The sequence below is a fragment of the Cyprinus carpio genome, chromosome B16, assembly GCF_018340385.1.
Source record: "Cyprinus carpio isolate SPL01 chromosome B16, ASM1834038v1, whole genome shotgun sequence".
In the NCBI taxonomy this organism is placed as follows: Eukaryota; Metazoa; Chordata; class Actinopteri; order Cypriniformes; family Cyprinidae; genus Cyprinus; species Cyprinus carpio.
Genome location: NC_056612.1, coordinates 9937906 through 9958276, shown reverse-complemented (window position 1 = coordinate 9958276; position 20371 = coordinate 9937906). Strand labels below are relative to the sequence as shown.

The window sequence follows — 20371 nt, the reverse complement described above, 5'->3', positions numbered from 1 at the left end:
AATGAAAATAGTTCCAAATCATGTGATGGATGAGTCAACTATTGTGAATCTTGGAGCAAAACACAGTGGCTGTGTTTCATTCCCAAATAAATAAGTGTTTTTGAACAAATCTGTTGCGTGAATGAATGACTCACTCATAAAGACACTTGTTTAATTCCTGAACGAATCAGTGTTTTCAAACAAATCAGTTGAGTGAATGATTCATTGACTCACTCATGAAGACAGTCACTTTCTGAATGAATCAGTTTTTTCTGAATAAATCTTTGAATGAATCAGATAAAGACTCACTCAGGTGTCACTTGCTTTCACACTGACTGGAATAACAGAAAAAGTGAAAATGCCCATCATTATTTCAAATTTGAGGACTGTAAATATTCTTTGCCGAATGTAAATTTGAATAAAGAAGCTGAATAATATCCATTCATATGAAACAATGTGATAACTTGCCCTAATATCGGTTTAAAAAATATCTTTTTAAAAAATCAACTTTCCGAAAGAATACAGTTCAAACCATTTTAATCAATTATAAAAATGTAAGGTTAAAAATAGTTGCACTTGTCTGAATATGATTAGAAAAAATATGGTAGTTCATTCATTAGTTCTCCCCAAAGTGTATTAAACAGAATGTCTAAAAAGCTTTTTTTTAGATGGGCAATATTTCTGACACACTTACTGAATTTGACCTGGGACGTAAGCCAAGATGTCCAGGACAATCCTGTTAAGAAAAATAATGTTCCCCTCATAATATTGGAAAAAACTCAATTTAACTTGATCAGCATTTTATTTTATTTATTCATCAAATGGAAAGTCAATGCTAATTGTTAGCTGTAAAAATTTAACATGCTACACAAACTGTCCTGCAGTGTGGAAGTGTAAAGATTAATTTGTCACAGTGCAGGAACACTGATTTGTGAATTCAAAACTATGATATAAAAGTGGCAAAGCAATTACAAGAAATTTTGACCTGTTATATCATACGTTTTCCTGTATCCATATGTCAATTTTAACCTAAATTCTTGATGAAAAAAAAGCTAATGTTTATGTGAATTTGTCAACTACCCATCTGAGAATAAATGTTGTCAAGGAAAAGTGACAAGATTTGCTGTCACTCTTCTTGCCGCAGAGCAGAGTCATTGTCAGAGCTGGTGAAGGGGGAGCATTGTAGGTTTGTGGTAAAGCCTTCGCTTGGGCATATAAAATTTTTTGTATCAGGCGCTGTGAATTTCTGCAACAGCCCTGACCCAGAATCATCCCTCTGTTCATTCCACACTAACAGATGAAGAGGCCATCTGTAAATGACAATTTGGAGTTTTTGGAGACCCTGATGTCAATATGTGACACATTTATAACTGGTTTGATAATGTTGGACTGCCCATAAAAATTCACATTCGGTTGCATAAACAAATAACAAATCGAGATGCTTATAAGATATTTCAAGGTAGATTGTGTATAATGAGTCACAGCATGCATAATTTAATAAAAAAAAAAACAGTACATACGCACTTGGCTTACAAAGGCACATACTGTATAAGGGAATGTGAATTATTATAAATCATCCTGTGTATAATGAGGTCAAAAGTATTAAATCTTTGCAGAGACTGTTAAATTCTGTGTGTGTGTGTGTGTGTGTGTGTGTGTGTGTGTGTGTGTGTGTGTGTGTGTGTGTGTGTGTGTGTACTGTTATATATGGTTTATGAGGACACAAATGTGTATAATGACATGGTTACTACAACGTAAACATGGTTCATGAGGACACTTCATGTGTCCCCATAAAACAAAAGGCTTGAAAAAACATACAAAACTGTGTTTTATGAAACTCAAACATTGCCAGTAGTTTTCTGTAAGGGGTAGGTTTAGGTGTAGGGTTGGTGTAGGGTGATAGAAAATACAGTTTGTACAGTATAAAAAACATTACGCCTTTGGAGAGTCCCCATAAACCACAAATGCAAGCATGTGTGTGTGTGTGTGTGTGTATATATGTGTGTGAGTATGTGCTTGAATGTGTGTCAAAGAAAAAAATTAAGTAGGATAATTAGAAGTGACTGTTTAGGGTCAAAGAATAATGGTGTATTTATAAGTGTGTGTTCAGGTCTTTGCTAGAAAGATTTATGCATGTACTTTTATGTTAGATTTTCAGGACACGGATTGACATGCTGATCCAAAACGGTCCAAATTGTTTACCATATAAAAATGACAAAAACTGTAATTAAGAGCAAATATTAAAATGTATTCATGTAAAGCATTTGGCCAACAGTATCCCTAACATTATTTACATGACTGAGTAGAACATTTGACAATTTTGTAAACACACAAACAACAGCAGAAGCTCACCAAACATGCTGTACGGAACAAAAACTGGGACAAATATGGTAGCTATTAGTATAAGCCATATTACCAGAGACAAATTAATTTAAAATAAAAAAAAATAAATAAATTGGATACTTGGCCAGTGACGGCAGCAATAGAAGATAAGCTACTAAGATTTGTTATTGATTTATAAGAAATCTCATATACTCACTAAGGCTGCATTTATTTGGTCAAAAATGTAGTAAAACTATTTTAATATATTTTATTACATTATTCCTGTGAAGAGGCCATTATTCCAGCAGTGTAACATGATCCTTCAGAAATCATTCTAGTCCAGTTCACACTGTGCGATTTTGGCCACGATTTGGTCGTCTGAGATACATTTTTAAAATCCTAAAAGATTCCTATAATCCTAGGCTAAAATCTGTAGTCTTTGATCGCTGGTTTGACATGTTCACCGACAGCCACCGATTAATGGCTGTTGTGATAAAATTTAAACTCCAACAAAATTCTGCCATTAGTGCACAGTCCTGCAGTGTGACGTCTCCTACGACAAACATCAACTCTCTCCGTTTTTTCAAGACAAGCCATGATCAGAATTAATGGTAGAGATTTCTTTATTCCTCCATCACTCCCGGCTGCCGCTTACGGAATTCATATATGATTTGTTGCCTTTGTTATGATAAACACCGGTTTCGCCGCTGTTTTTATGTGGGTGTGTAGTGCTTACACTATTCTTCATAAATAAACTCGTATTGCTGCCATTCATATATTTTCATGATAGCCAACATTTTAGCCCTGCATGCAATAGAGCTCGCAGTCACTGAAAGTGTATGGGTTGATAATGTAAAACTGCAGACAAGTTTCTTGTGCGCACCCGTTTTAACATGTTTTGAATGTTTTACAGTCTGACATTAATGACAACTGAGATCCCACAGTGTAACATGATCATCATGCTCATACAGTCTGACAAGCAACAATGGTAAAGGACTATAAAAAATTGCAGTGTGAGCCTGGTTTAATTAGCTGATGGCGCAATCCAATAGGTCTAACTCAATCTGACATAAAAGCATCATCACATGGCGCAGCTGATTGGTTCTTTTTTTTTCAGCAGCCAATGAGCTCGCTGCTCAGCATTCAACTACATGGGTAGCACTTTCTGTAGCAGTAGCAACATGCTTCAGAAACTCTCCACCTTCCCCAGCTCCACCTGTATAGATCTGCTACGGTGTGATCAGGTGCGCTATATATGGGGGTTATTTCATATATATGTTATATGTGCAGCAGCACTATTTCTTACATGCTCACAGCAGCATGTTGTGGATGTACTGGCAGTAGCAAGAATGCCATGACACTCATTACACTAATTGGAGAAGCATTCATACTCTTTTCCTTGTGGGTATTTGACTTAACACTACTCGACTGACCAGTTACAAACACCAAACTTAATCAGTTAAAAAAATTATTTTTTTCTGCAACATTAATTAAATGCGTTTGAAAGGATGCATGAAACGCCTGAGAGCAACAAACTCACTGCTTATCCGCTGAGTGATCAAGAGTCACTAAAACTATAAACATTATCATACATTTTATAGTATTGCTTTTAGGAAAATAGCATTTAGGACATTCTATCATTTCAAATCTCCTAAACAAAATTACATTTATTTTAGCGTAAGAATCCAAAATAATTAACATAATTATCATGAAACATTTTTGACATTAATGTTCAACACATTAATATGCCAGTTCATAGACACAGTTTGAATGGCAATTACATTTGTCTCCAGTCTGGATTTATTCTAATTATATGCTCGACAGTCTCACTGTCCCAGTACTAATGTTTAATATTAAGAAATACATAATCCCTTAAAAGCACAACATCGCCAAACACACTGTTATAGAAGTGCCCTCTTTTCATGTTCGCTGTCTACAGAAGGAAAAATACTAAAGCTCTCCCAAATCCCAGTCCTGCACGCTCCAAGGCATCACTGTCTTCAGGAGGAAGAGAAATGATGGATAAGAACCAAATGGAGAGAGACAGACAGGGAAATGATAGATTGGCAGAGAGATTTGCAGGGTCCCCATCTGTGAACATAATCTAAAAAAATCTGTTTATGTGCTAGCAAGAGAGAGATGGGAGGGGGGGATTTAGTGTAAGCCACAGAATGATATCAGTTGCGTGGTTTTAAGGGCAAATAGAGGAGGGAGGAAGCTGAATTAAAAATGCTCTCGTCCTCAGTATATGTGCCAGCTGTGTATTTAGGCCTTCTGTGAATGTGCTTTATTTGACTGTACTTGTTTTGTGTTTGCTCAGTTTGGTTTGATCAATTTAAGAGACTTTAGGTTCTTTACATGAGGGCTTGGCCCATTTCACACTGCCCCAGAGGAGCCAGAGCTCAACCTCCCCTCATCTGGAAAAATATGTGGTATTAAATAAACATGAAACTTTTCAGAAATAATTCATTTGTAAACAGTACGATGGATTGCTGATAAGAATTCACTGGCTTCTTTTTACTCTTTCTCTCTGTTGGTGATAAACAGTTCATTAGACGAATGTCAGGGAAAACATCTTAGCTGCCCGATTCTGGTCATATCAACCTTTATTGTAAAGAGCATTTTGACATAAGTTCTGCCTGTGGCACATTTTTCATATGGGATGTTGACAGGCGCATTCCAGTGTTGTGCACATTTTAGCAACGCATTCCTGGTGACACTCTTGTATTTTCTTGCTGACACACAGTAGAGTAGCAAAGTGTGACGCTAGTGAAATGCTTCTCTTTTTCATTAAAAAAATATATTTTTCAGATTTTAACAAATTATATTTTAAGCATCAACTTATTGGAATGAAGAGCTGAATGGGAAATTGTGATTTATGAAGTATTTGGTATGTTGCTGTTTTAATGGCATTAGGATTCGAGTGATGTTCGATATGATGATAATAAAAGTAAATGATCATGTAGTCAACAAAAAGCAATGTTTTAAAATTTTGTTTTGAACGGAAGTTGGTACCACTTAATGACAAACATCCAATCATTAACTGAACAAAGACATTGTATTTAGTTTAAGCATTTTGTGGGATAAATGGTGACAGAAAATGCATTAATTGGAGTAAAAAAGAGTCTATTCAGGACAAACTAGTTTGTTCATTTAGGAGTATATAAACTTAGCAAGACGTATGAGTGTATAAGTGAGAAGGTTAATGGGTTATAATTTGATATAAGTTGTAAATCGATTATTAGTTGATAGTTGAAAGTAATGATATTTTTTATTGTTTTTTAAAAAGTATAACAGCTTACTAATGCATGATTTAACTGAATTGGACATAAATATGTACAATGTGAAACTTCCAAACCTGAATATCCAGAATTGTTTCTTAAAACAGTGTACAAAACTGAACTTAACCAGGGTTATAATGACCCAGGGTTATTGGGTGTGGAAAGCCCTTTTGTTACGTAAAGCACTTAAATGACAAAGATCCTAAACATTCCTGATTCATTTTACATCATAACAAATTTAGATTTTTCTAATTTTCTGTTCACTTTCAGGTTTAAATTAGATTTTGAATCCCAGATTTTTAATGTGGTCTCAGTCTTTTGGACCCCACTGTATATCTAATAAAAATGAAATTTAAAGACACAAAGAAATTAAAATGAACCGTTCTTATTTATTATGTAATATGTAGTATTTATTATAAATTATTTATCTGTGCAATCATTATTATTTAAAAATTAATGTGCCCTCATAATCTCTAATCAAAAACATGAACTTCCTTTCCTTTACAACAACACCTCTGATGACATGTGGCTTCCCTCCAGCAACCTGTCACTCATGAGATTTTAGTGTGACAATGATCCAATCAGTTCCTGATATATAAAATCAAGTCCTGCCCCACAAAAGCCACTTCACTCAGATAACACAAAAATGGTAAAAAAAAAATCTCTTCACATAGGCTACATGGTTCATGATTATATTTTCAATTCAAAATGATTAAATTTGAATAAAAAGTTGAGTAGTTTGTGTCACTGTATATTACTGTTGCTCATGTAACATTTCTATCATAAAAACAGTCAAATATTAATGTACATGCAACATTAAGGTGGAGGCTGAATTGAAAACACTCTCGTTCTCAGTATATGTGCCAGCAGTGTGTGTGTGTGTGTGTGTGTGTGTGTGTGTGTGTGTGTGTGTGAGAGAGAGAGGTTTAGGCCTTCTGTGAACATGCTTTATATGACTGTGCTTGTTTTGTGTTTGCTCAGTTAGGTTTGTTCAGTTTAAGAGTCTTTGGGTTTTTTACACAAGGGCTTGGCTCATTTCATTCCATTTACATGTAACATTAATCCACTGAAGGTTAGCAGAGTAGAGAACCCATGTGCAGTTTATTACAAAATTGTAAATGTGATACAAAATAAACAGAACTAAACCCTAACAACAACAAACAACTTGACCCAACATTGTAACAGCAGGTTACAAAGGAAAAAAGGCCCTAAATGCATGGACGTGGGGAAACACATGACAGCAACCCTATTACAGAATGGAACTTATAAACATGAACTGATAATAAGGTAACAAGACAGTGAGCCATTAGGTGTGTTTAACTTGATGCGGAGCTGCGCAGACAGATCAGTATCAGACTTGAAGCAGTGCATGCTGGATAGAAATTTTGTCCGACTTTGAGACAAAGCCTATGCCACGTCACTGTGACATATGCCATCAAAGTACCAAAGACAACAGTCACGTGTATGACATCTTCAGTTCCGCTAATACTCACAAATATCTATAACAGCAAAATTTGTTTCAGGTAAAGTTAATGTTATATTCGATCAAAAAATTATTCACTGATTAAAAAATATGGACCCCACTTTATTGGCTTATGTTAGACTTTATTCTTGTATAACAGGTGCTACACCTAACAAAAACAAGATCAAAGGCTATAGAATACCCAAGAGATGTCACACGTATATTGTAGTTTTGAATTGGGAAAAATGCAACGCTCAATATGGCCACTCTATCGAACAAAGCCCAGCCTTCTGAGGAAAAGAGCCAATCCCTAATCGGTATAGTAAGCGCGTCATTGCAGCTGCCATTAGAAGTCCTGGTTGCTATGGAAACAGTGCGCATTCTGAGACGTGCGCTTTATACAGGTTGGCCGTGGGACATGACTTACCTTAAAGGGACTTAATGCTGTGTTCCAGGCAGGTTTTTGAGCCCGTAAATCACGACTTCAAATCATGACTCACGACTTTGTAGTGTTCCAGGCAAGTCACGCCAAACTGCCTGAGCGCAAGGAATTGTAGCTAGATTATTAATTTTATTGCAACGTTATATTGTCCTAAAGTCTATTTCTCACCATGTAATGTTACCACTTGCATAAACACCGCATCCATTGGCAATATTATCCGTAGGGGCTGTCTAGTTGTTTTGCGGGCTGTGTGACGTCAGAGCGTGGAACTGGGAGTACATCAATCTAGTACAAGTTCACGGGTGGAAAGTCACGGGTTTGACTGCCATTCATTCCAGTGCACTTTCACGGGTAGAAGGTTGGAAAAACATGGGTTACAGGTTGCCTGCAACGCGGCATTAGATACAAGAACTAAAGGAATCAAATAACTAGTCATTTTGACATTGACGAATGCTGTTAGACCGCTAAGATTTAAACCATTTGTCATCCTAACAACAAACAGAGCTATAAATATCAAATATTGTTGGGGACAATTTGTCCTTTTTTTTTATTACTAGAGGAATGGGACTTGACCCCCTCAATATGCATATGCTGATTATGACACGCTTTAATCTAATTACTGTCTCTGTCTTTCTTTCTCTACTTCTCTGTCCTTTCCTGTCTTTCTCAGTTATGCTGCTGGACACTACGGAGTCCACCGCTGAACTAGGCTGGACAACGTATCCTGACACAGGGGTAAGATTCATACTCTATTTTAAAAACAGCACACATTCCCTGGTGCTTTTATGAATCCGACAGATTCAGAATATCCTGATGTGACTGATTGTGTGCGTGGGAAGCTTACTGATGACCTCTTCTTTTATATGTTTGTTATTTCGGTGGGCCTGTGAGTCTGTACTTCCTGTTTAAATCCCACCTTTCCAAAAGTACAGGAAATGGAGCATATTAAACCCTCCCTCCCTCAATTCCTTCATCCTCTTATGTGTGTATTTTCTGTCAGCTCGACCGTGATATCTGCTGTCTCTGTGGCCCTGGGCAGCACAGAGTCTCTGACCTACTGAGAAGAACTAGTAGTCCAATACTTCCTGTCTCTTGCCAGATCTCATTTTCTCTCTCTCTCTCTTTCTGTCTGTCACTTGGTCTGCATACATATCTTTGTTAATCTATCCATCTGTGCTTTTCTGAATTTCTCCCCCTCTCCTTCACTCATCTTCTCATTCTCTCAAGCTGTCCTCCCCATCTTGTTTTCTTCCCGCTCAGTCCCATTTCTTGCTTTCATCAAGTTTTTGATGTTGTATTTCTCTCCGTCTCCTCTTAGTCATTCATTCTGTTTGTATTTATTTTCTTCATCCTCCGTCTCTCTCCATTTCTCAGCGCAGCAGTTGTTCGCCGCCTCTTTGTGAGTCAGTGAGGGTGTGTGTCTGTGATTTCTGTATTGTGTGTTTGAGAGATTTGGGGTTTGTCTGGGATTTTCAGCTTAAATCACCTGAAGAAGGGGAAAGGGCAGGGCATTTCTTTGATCCAATCTGTGTCATTTCACACACAAACAATAATCTTTTGTTTTTTCACAGAGCTGTGGATTATTATCTCCGGGTGCCAAATCCAGACAATAGCTTTCTTAGTATTGTTTTTTTAGATATTTATTCGCTGGTATTAAAATATTAAAGTACAGCTAGGTCCAAAAGTCCAATTTGTTTCAAATCTTAAATTAAACTGGAAATAAACTGAGGACTAAAAAAACCACACACACAAATGATTATAAATATAAAAAATATTATATATATAGAGAGAGAGAGAGAGAGAGAGAGATGTTTTCTGATATTTATAGTTTTTGTTGTTTCAATAAAAATATAATTAAACTAGAAAAACTCAAAAGGGATCTCCGATTTCTGAACTTCATGTATATTTTCAAGCGTCTTTGTGAAAATGTTGTGGTTGTGCTGTATTCATGCCTCAGGCTCATTTTTATTCTCATGTTCCTCCTCTCAGTGGGATGAGGTGAGCGTGTTAGATGACAAGGGGAGACTCATGCGTACCTTTGAAGTCTGCAATGTCAATCAAAACCCTCGTCTCCAAGACAACTGGTTGGCCACGCCCTTCCTGTACCGGCAGTCAGCTCCACGGATCTTTGTGACACTGCGTTTCTCGGTTCGAGACTGCGCCAGTCTACGCTCACCCTCCCCGACATGCAGGGAGACCCTGACACTGTACTACAAACAGGCTGACTCTCAGAAAGAGCTGGAGAGAACCTGGGTAGCTGAGGTGAGTGATGAGGGATTAGCTCATTTGTAAGGCCTAAGCCAGAGACTTTAATGAGATTAAAGAAGGATTGAGAAATTTGTATTAAGCACAATGGTACATGGGTCAATGATATGATATTCAACTTTATCTTTGGCTATTCATTCATTACAAAATACAGGAAAAATCCAATTCACACACACAATGACTGTGTGACACTATGATGGGCATATTTTTTTCCATTTCTGAATTAAAAATAAATGTTAAAATATGAATATTTAAAAAGTCATGTGGTGTGACCAAAAAGACACATAGTCCAACCAACCAAAAAAAAAAAAAAAAACAACCTTGAAACAGAGAGAGTCAAAATCAATAAACTTCTTAAATTATCAAATAATTTGACCTATTTATGAAAAGACAAATTTAATTCAGGTTGTAAAATGTTAAAACTTCCCTAAATGTAATAATTTTAATGAATTACACTACCATTTAAAAGTTTGGGATCAGTGTTTCTTAAAAAATATATTTTGAAAGAAATCTTATTTATTCTCACCAAGGCTGCATTTATTTTGATCAAAAATACAGCAAAAACTGTAATTTTGTGAAATATTACTACAATTTAAAATAACTGTTTTCTCTTTCAGTGTACTTTAAAATGTAATTTATTCCTCTGATGGTAATGCTGAATTTTCAGCAGCTGTCTTTTTAAAATCATTCTAATATACTGATTTGATGCTCAAGAAACATTTCTTATTATTATCAATTTAGAAACCATGCTAGATTTTTTTTTTTTTTTTTTTTTTTGTTGAATAGAAAGCTGAATTTATTTGATATAGGATTATTTGAAAATGTGAATTTTTTACTGTTATTTTTTTTACTATTATTCAATTTAATGTATCCTAATAAATTTCATTTATTTAAAAAAAAAGTCCCACTGACCCTAAATTTTTAAATTGTATTGTAAAATATATTATAAATTATAACTTTTGTGAAAATTATCATCATGCTGTGTATACACTCGTGAAATATAACTTTTTACTTCATGGCTGCACTTTACTACATTTAAATATTTACTGAAAATGGTATATAAAAATCAAAACCATATGACACCAACACTGGGAGTATGGCTCAGAAAATAAATATTAATGTAATGTGACATGATGGAAGGACTTGTGATAATGCTTGTGATTAAGTATAATCTCCAAAATTATAGATCCATACCCACGTTATAATGTCTGATATGCCCCACAAATGTAACCATATGGCTAGGAGACATCTTGAGGTCATGTCTGTTACCTTCAGTGCGCACAACTCAAGTCTTACTTTCCAATTATCCCATTTCTGCAGGACAGTATTAGCATCATAAAACTAACATGAGTGTGTTAGCCTGTTATCAAATGCTGGGTTGTTGGATACCTTGTCCTACACACACACACAGACATCATATGAAGGATTTTGGCAGCATTCAGTCTTGTAGCATTCTGTTTTGTTTGACTAACTAAGACATACTTGGAATTTGATGCCGCCTGAGGATCCATGGGATTCGTTTTTTAAAAGAAAATAAGACCCTTATGCTCTTTGAGTGACTGTATATTGTATGAACTACATTTCCCCAGATGCACCACTCAGAAGAAAAGATGAAACCTGATACCTCTGACATACGCCTGCAGGCTTCCACTGAAAAACATATTAATGTAAAATATCATGTATCTTAAATCAAATCAAATACTAATTTCATTAATATTATCATATTGTTCAGTTAACAATGTGTATCAACTCTGCTGTATATATCTTTAGACTTTTCTGGGCAGGATGGCCTCTCAAGGGATGTATAACTTCTACAAGTGCAATTTCCTGGTCGTGTTTGTTAGAGGAAAACACACCGTGTGGTTTTATGACACTGTTATGTGGAGTCTCAGCGGTTTGTGTGACGTATTATTCCTCAGGGGAGAGGATAATGCTAAAAACAAGAAATAAAAGCTGTTGTTATCTCTCTGGAAATGTGATGTGATCCATTGTCATATAACTCAAATACTTTAGTTTTGCAGGTCTCGCAGCATTATGTAAAGCCCTTGTCATCTCTTCTTTTTTGCCTTTTTGTGTATAAATGCAATGCTGCCGCACTAAAAATAGCTCCTAGAAGGAATAGTTCATCCCAAAACTGAAGTTCTGTTATATTATTTAATCACCCTCATGTTGCTAGAAACCCATATGCTGCTATTTATTCAGTGAAAGACCAACTTTCAGGGACACATCTGATGGCATTCTGCTTGGAGATTACACTAGAATGGATAGCAGGCCACCGCAGCTGCGGGAAAAGGCTAAATTGGAGCTTGTGTCCAAGAGAACATTGCACTGTTGACATTCACCACTGTTAACCGCTGCAGTAAAAACTCAAAAACTAATTACAGTGCCAAATTACAACTCATTGTACAAATCTGTTGTATGATTTAAGAAGACTTGGAATATGAGTCATGAGTCTGCATTTATTTGATCAAAAATTCAGTAATATTGTGAATTGTTGTTAAATTAAAAAACTGTTATCTGTTTAAATATATATTTAAAATGTTATTTATTCCTGTGATGACAAAGATACATTTTCAGCAGCCATTGTAAATGCTTACTAAATAATAATAATAATAATCCTTTTGTTTTTATGCTGCTACTAAAATTTGTACCTTTTGTAACATATACAACCACCCTTTCCACAAACTGAAGCAAATACTAATATATCTGTGTCATGTCACATATCTACAAAACAGCATCATGGTAACACTCAGTACTAAAATAAACATTAATTTAACCACATAAGTTGTCACATAAAACACAAATAGACATAACTGATAACAAAAACCATTAAGAATCACAATTATTTTAAGGAAATCAAATGTGTCACCTAAGGAATCCTGGGATTGTCAGTTTACAATTTTTTGCTTTAATAAGATGACAGTACTTTACCACAAACATATTGGAAACAGAACTGTTTTACTGTAAGCTTACATGAAATGTAAGATTGGATCTATGACATTTTTTCATATACAGTAAGGAAACTTTTTACCGTAGGATTTTTATAGTATTTTACATTTAAAATTGCAATAGTTTTTACAGGGCTGAATTAGTTCTCAAGAAACATTTCTTATAGGTTATTATGTTATTTAGCTGCTATTACTTTAAGAGCTGTCACTGCTGAACATGACGCAGATCTGACATGCATGAAATCATAGCATATGGGTTTGAAATGACATGAGGGGGATTAAATAACAGAATTCAAAATTTTGCATGATTTATCCCTTTAAACGTGACAGACATATATTGAGTAGTATTAGTAGAAGTACTGCTCTCTGAGGTTCTCTCTCTCTCTCTCTCTCCTCTAGCCTTCCAGTGGAGAGACAAGAGAGGGCTGGGTGAAGATCGACACCATTGCAGCAGACAAGAGTTTCAGTCGCGTAGAGCCAAGTCTACCTCACCAGTACAAATCTGAGAACGCCCGACGCATCAACATCAAAACCCGCAGCTTTGCTCCTCTCACACGAAAAGGGTACGATGATGAACTTTTACCTTTTCCCTGTCTCCCCAAAACCTTTTGATGAATGATGGTCATTGTGTGCAGATGAAATGAGGATGTGGTCACTCAGGATCAGGCAATTCAGCTGAGTAAATATCAGCCACAGTGTTAATATTTACCTTGGTATGGTTTGAATATGAAAACAAACAACTGTTATTAGTCTGTCTGGTCCACTGATCTATAATAGAGAACTGGATTGCTCATGACGTCATGAAAGTGAAGCCGCCGCACCGCCATATTGGTGTGCTTAAACGTTCTATTGAATTAATAGGAAACTGTATGATTTTAATGAGAAAACAACACATAACAAGTCCGTGTTTTTAAATCTGAAGTATCTCTGTACATTCTTACAATGCAAACACCCTAGGCATGTAAACGGTTATTTTTTTAATGTCAGGGATTTCCCCTACTTATTAAACCTAGCGAACAGAACATGATAAACATCAGACGGACACTACCTCAACATATGACAAAGTGCTCATTCTCAAATCTGAAGAAAGATTTATGCTTTGTATACCTTTATTTGCCTTGTACATTTATTCATTGTTTATATAATTTTATTATAGTGTTTTTATTCGTAATTCGGCGCTAAGTGCAAATGTTTCAAAAATAATTTCATTAACAGCATTTACTCTGAAGCAGGTAATGATTTAAATGGTGGTTCAATTAATTATTAATTTAGCATTCAACATTTTACATGGAAACGGTAATGCTAATAAACATATTTGCGCGATCTTGGAGAGTCTGAAATAGATGTTGCTCAATCAGGACATTAAAAATATACACATCATAATTTATTCAGAGAAATAACTGACTAAATACAGTACTTATTTAAAGACATTTAAAGGCTTTATTTCCAAGATAGTAAGTTAAGCTTTTCATTTCAGTATAGAGCAATTGTATTATTTATTGTAATATATTCAAATCCATTTCTGATACTAATACCTTCATGTTTAATTATTCCTGAATAATTATGTACATAAAGAAATGGGCTATATTTTGTGTTGGATCAGTTACCTGTGTCGTCAGTGCGCAGCAGACACACCCACCTAAACGGTTTAAATATATCTCTTATACTGCCGCAAAAGATCATAAACATTGCAGATAACATCTGAACTAAAAATTAATTTACATACACACAACATAAAAAATAATTCCGTTTGACTGATTTGTTTCAAATCGGGTGATTTTAGGTCAGTGGTTTGCATGTGACTCAATGGTGCTCTCTGCTGGTATGGATTAGTAAAATGGCGGATCGAACACTTCCCGTGGCTTCACTGCCAGTTGGCAGTTTAGAACACGATGAGCGATCCAGTCATATATAGATCAGTGGTCTGGTCTCAACGGATGTTCTTATGGTCGCCGTGATTTTGCAAAGTAAGACATGTTCCTGGATCAACATTTTTTGATGATGCTGGATCAACATTATTGCCCAAAAATATAGACTTAACCCAATCCCTACCCCTAAACCTAACCCTACCCATAATTTATTCATAAAATCAGTGGAAAATGATAGCTGATTAAAGGGTGTACAAGCACCTAACCCTGATTGTAAGCCTAAAACAGATATTTCCTGAAAAGTTATATCTCAATTCTGATTGGTTGATTGGAATGTTGTTCCAGGATCAACAAAGATGTTGATCCAGGAACATGTTGTATTTGGTGAAATCACGCTCACCTGTTCTGATGTCTGCTAAGCTTGTCACCTGTCTTTTCTCATCCCGCTTATTTTTGTCTTTTTCAGGTTTGTTTTAGCTATAGTAGACAGCGGAGCATGTGTGTCACTCATGGGTGTTTCCATCTTTTATCGTCGCTGTCCAGCAACCAGTCGTTTCCTGGCTTTCTACCCAGCCACGCCCTCAGGGGCGGAGCCAACATCTCTAGTTCCAGTGACTGGAACTTGTGTACCCCACAGCCAATCACAGGGTGGGACAGCACCGAGAATGCACTGTAACACAGAAGGTGAATGGCTGGTGCCTGTTGGAGGATGCACGTGTAATGCAGGATATGAGCCCAATCATAATGGCTCGGCCTGTTTAGGTGAGTCAATAAAACATGCAGTCTAATGCAGTCTCAAATGCAGTGACTCAAATTCTTTGAATCCAATCACAAAAAAGATTTGTTCACTGGATAATTCAGCGACAGGATATGAGCCTAATCCTAATATCTTGGCCTGTTTAGGTGAGTAAATTAAACATGTTGTATTTTGATGGGGATTTTGAAAAAACTCAATTTTTTTTTATATTAAAAATATATAAGATTCATTAACTGATTCATTCAGTGAATCAGTCTCCTACATAATAGGAGCCCAGTAATAAAGTCTTTGCCTGTTTAGGTAAATCTGCAAAAAATATAGTTTAATAGTGGGAATTTAAAAAAAAAATTAGTGACTCAAATCTTTTGAATCCATTTGCTCACTGATTCAATCAGAACAGGATATGAGCCCATTCATAGTGGCTTAGCATGTTTAGGTGAGTTAACAAACTTTTAGTCTAATGGTGTGGATTTTGATTCATCTCAGTGGCTCAAATCTTTGAAACCATTCACCAAATAGATTTGTTCAGATTTATTCACTCTTTCGTTCAGTGATTTATGCTGCAGGCATCGTAACGTCAGTAGGTAGTGGCAAATATTTTTGTTTTTTATGAGTGAGTCATTGAATCATTTATAACGTGTTAAAAAAACGGTCACAACCGAAGCAAAGTCTTTATTAAAATTTTCCTACAATACTAAGACACTCTAAAAAGAGTTTTTAAGCATTATAAGTGTCTACCCAACCAATGAAAACAATTTTTTTTTTCAAACTTTCAAATTCTATAATAAAATTCTGTGTGTAAAAGGTGATTTAAAGCCAAAAAAAACATATCAATCATTTATTTGTTCTAGCACATTACTGTTTAGGTGAATTGATAAAAGCTGAAAGGTAACAATTACTAGTCATTAGACATAGCACCTAAAATGTTTACATTATACATTCACCTAAATTAGCTTAATGTTGAAAAATATTTGTCAATGACCTTTATACAGTCAGTGTGCTTATTAGTGTGCTTATTTTTATTTCAGTGCACTCTGTTTAGATTAAATATTAGGCTAGTGCACTCTGTTTAGATTAAATATTAGGCTATGTCAATATTGGTGGGGTCCATTTACATGATCTTGTCTGGGGCCCCACAAACCCCTGGCCTGGACCAGAGCTCATCACATTTACACTGAGGATGATCCATTAACGTTTGACAAATACTTCTAACCAGCAACCCCCTTTCACTCACCTTATCATTTCATTGTGCATGCGTCATTGTTGTGTCAGTTATCTTTGAATCAGAACTCTGCGGGCTTCCTGTCATGCTAATTATCAGCGGAATTTGATGGACAGAAAATGACACACGGTGTATTCAGACAAGCGGGAAAGCGCCCATAAACACAGATCTAATTAAAGACACAAAAGAAGTGCTGCATTGCATGCACTGTTTTGTGATTGCAAGTTACAAATTTGTCTCCACGAGTTAACTAACGACAGTCCCCATTTGGAAAAATATTAGTTAAATAATATTTCTTAAAGGTTAAGCCAAAAAAAATGTATCTGTTAGGATTATGTTAGGGAAGTAAAGATTCATATTAGACTAAATAATAATTGATCAAAAGTGACAGTAGAGACTTCTATATTGATATAAAAGAATACTTTTGAAGTTTTTTTTTGGTTAAAAACAATCCGAAATCAATTTTTGAGCAACATGACCAGCCAGTGTTCAAAACTATCTTCTTACCTTAGCACGAGTAAGCTTATAATAATGTTTTTTAATATGAGTGGTACAGGTAGGTTTTCACGGGACATTCGAGCATGCTGCCGCATCATTACGTCACAAATGTAAACATAAAGAAAGAGTCCCGGCTACTAGGCTATCGCATGTGAGGATCCTGCAGGTGGCAGATCGTTTATAGCCTTTTCTCACAGCAGCTGGAATAATTATCAGCATCTGAATTAATTTATCATTTTGATGGTGGATTATAATCCAGAAAGGATTATATGTTTATGCAACGCCTGTGACTGATATTAGATTATATTCTAGTTTTAAATGTGCCTCTGATTACAGATGGCCTACGTGGTATCACACTAGTTTTGTATTTTAAAGAGAACCAATTCTAAGAATTATTTGCATTTTGGGGTAAAAGAATTTCTTTATATGAAATTCAAATAGTATGACAATTAGATATTAGACTGTACAGAAATTGAAATCTACATACATACACTTCATCATGCAATGCTGACGTTGTAAACATTAACAGTTTGAAAACAAAGTATTACCATAATAATTTGCATGGTTTGATGTGATATGAGCTAATGGATCGTTAGATTTAATCACCATTGGCAGCACGATTATTGTACTTTTTTTCCTCAGTTGGTCAGAACAAACATGGCATGACTTGTTACTTGCTTGTTCAGATGACAATATACAGTGAAAATGATTATTTGGGTCATATATTCCAAGACGTAGGCTAGAATTTGTGATTCTGAAGTACAGTGAATATCCACACCGGTGTGGTGACTGACTGCTTGACATCAAACCAGTAAATTCATCCGCACTGGAGCCGTGCCGGCACACAATCCACGCAAAGAAAATAACTCCACAAATAACTGCAGTTAAAGGCTTCAAAAATAGATTGCGACAAAGAGACAAAACTTACAGAATGCAGCTTTAAATAAATGCTTTTTCTAAATTCTTTTAAAAAAAGGAATTGTGGAAAAAAATGGTTAACTGTGTTCAAAACATATTAAGCAGCATAACTGTTCATTATTATCATTAACAAGAAATGTTTATTGAGGAAAAAATCAGCATATTAGAATGGTTTCTGAAGACTGGAGTAATGATGCTGAAAATTCTGATTTGTCCTCCCAGGAATAAATTACATTTTAAAATATATTAAAATAGAAACAGTTATTTAAAATTGTAATCATATTTCACAATTTTACTATTTTTACTGCATTTTTGATTAAATGAATGCACCCTTCGTGAGCATAAGAGATTTCTAAAATGTTCCACCTCCAACCCAAAACTTTTGAATGATCGTATAGATTTACAATATGAACAAATTACTGTAACTGTCTTTGAAATATATTAAAAATGAATGTCTCAAAGAAGTTAGTATGTAGTATTTATAATAAGCTTTATATATAAACAATAAATGCATTTGTGGTTGGGTTGTGTTTCAGTTGTACCTGAAATCAATGACATTGTGGCAGCCAATAGCTGTGTGTATGTTATATTTTTCTTGTCACTTTGTCAGCAATATATGCATATCTGTGGGTATTTTGTTGGCATGTCTTTTCTTCTTTTTTTTCTTTTTTTTTTGTATTGTATGTTGGCTGACAGAGAAGAAACAAAAAGACTGAGAATTTGGGGAATGTTAAAGAGGAACTCATCTTTTCATCAAGTCAATTTTTTCTGTCTATCAAATGGAGGAAATGAGGTCAGAGAGGAAGAGAGATAGAGATGCAGCAGAAGTGAAGGAGAGCTGAAAGGGGTTAAATTCTGGGGGCGATGCGAGTAAATCAGACAAGAAGTTTTGGGATATCTTGAAGACGAAAGTAGAGTGGTGAGGAGACGGAGAGAGAGTGGGATAAGAGAGGGATGTGACACATTTAGGTCACAGTGAAGTAATGGCCATTCAGCTGAACAAGTGACAGAAACCACAGGGAAGAGGAGGGGGAAGGACATGGAAGTGGACATGAATTAAAGACTGGAGCACTGAGATAGCAGAAATCCTACAGAACATGCTAGATTGACAGATGGAGTCATGTGCGGAACAAGTTTTATTTTGAGCGCTATGATGTGTTACGTGATGTATATTCTTGAGTGCAGGTGTTCCATATTTCATTTACATTCAAATTTGATGATGTCACATTTAGCAGCAAACTGATCTGAACTTCCCTCTGCCCTGTATTGCTATCAGAGCTTAGTAACTTAAGTGACAAGAATGTGATCTAAACTGATCAAAATTTGAAAACTGAGACCGTGTTTCATACCTAAAGTAATCTGCTCTGTTTTGTCTGTCAGCGCATATATGTATGTAAATATAATTATTTGTAATATATTATCATTTTTGTCATTGCACCAAACATTAAACAGGATAAATTACTTTAGAATTAAAATTACAGATTTTAGTTAGAATTTACTTAAGATATTAAGACTTAGGCTAAGTCTTGAGATTTCCTTTTCTTCATTTCAGCATAAACCTCACACCTTTGTATTAGCTTATTTCATATTTTTATTTTTACCTATGATGTATTTTTTTGCTGTCTGGTCAAGAGTATAGCTTTCTTCAATTGTTTTTACAATTGCCAATTTATTTATTTTTTTTAAGAAATGAATTATTGCTAAAAAATAAATAAATAAATAAATAAAGAAGTGAATATTAAAAATGCTATTTTGCCTATATAAAAAAACACTAAAATCTAAAATAAGTACTTTAAATGCTGCAAGTGAATTTGGGCATCACATTATAATGTTTCTGTATGAAAATGGATAATAATTTTAAGATCTGCTAAAGATTTAATAGAGTTATTAAAATGGTGTTTTTCTAAGTGAGTGTTAGATAATGGCAAATGTAATCTAAATGTATAAAAGAATATTAAATGAGCATTCAATGAGCATGTACCGATACAGATAAATTTGAAAGAAATGTTATATAAATATTGTCTGATGTGTAGATATCAGACAACAGATTTGAGTCTGAGTTGTTCGCTAAAGATCAAGTCTCAAAGACATGAATGTTCTTTTGCTTTGACCTCAGTTATCCTTATAGTCTTTAAAACATGAAACTATTACACCTGCTCATCCAAACATGAACATTTTTTTGCATAGTGGACAGCTTAGCATCCATCTTTTCATCCGCTTGTGCCTAATATCAAATGTTATTTACAGAATCTTCCAGATAACGTTTTTTTGTTAGATTAGTGTTTTTGTAGCTGGAATGACTCATTCCCACTTCTGACTTACTAATAAAGTAATCACAGCTTTGAATGGAGGGGTGACGATAATTTGATGTAAGATTTATATCCTCTATGTTGCTAATGCCATTCAAAT

General features: G+C 35.1%; 1 protein-coding gene across 3 annotated transcripts in view; it reads left to right on the top strand.

The window, feature by feature from the left end:
- ephb6 (eph receptor B6) overlaps nt 1–20371 on the top strand; it is a 48418-nt gene that overhangs the window by 10089 nt on the left and 17958 nt on the right. For all 3 annotated transcript variants that reach the window (XM_042740621.1, XM_042740620.1, XM_042740622.1), the window contains exons 2-5: nt 8157–8221; nt 9476–9748; nt 13099–13262; nt 15034–15329. In XM_042740621.1, coding sequence (XP_042596555.1) covers nt 8157–8221; nt 9476–9748; nt 13099–13262; nt 15034–15329 — 798 coding nt within the window. The remainder of the gene's footprint in view (nt 1–8156; nt 8222–9475; nt 9749–13098; nt 13263–15033; nt 15330–20371) is intronic.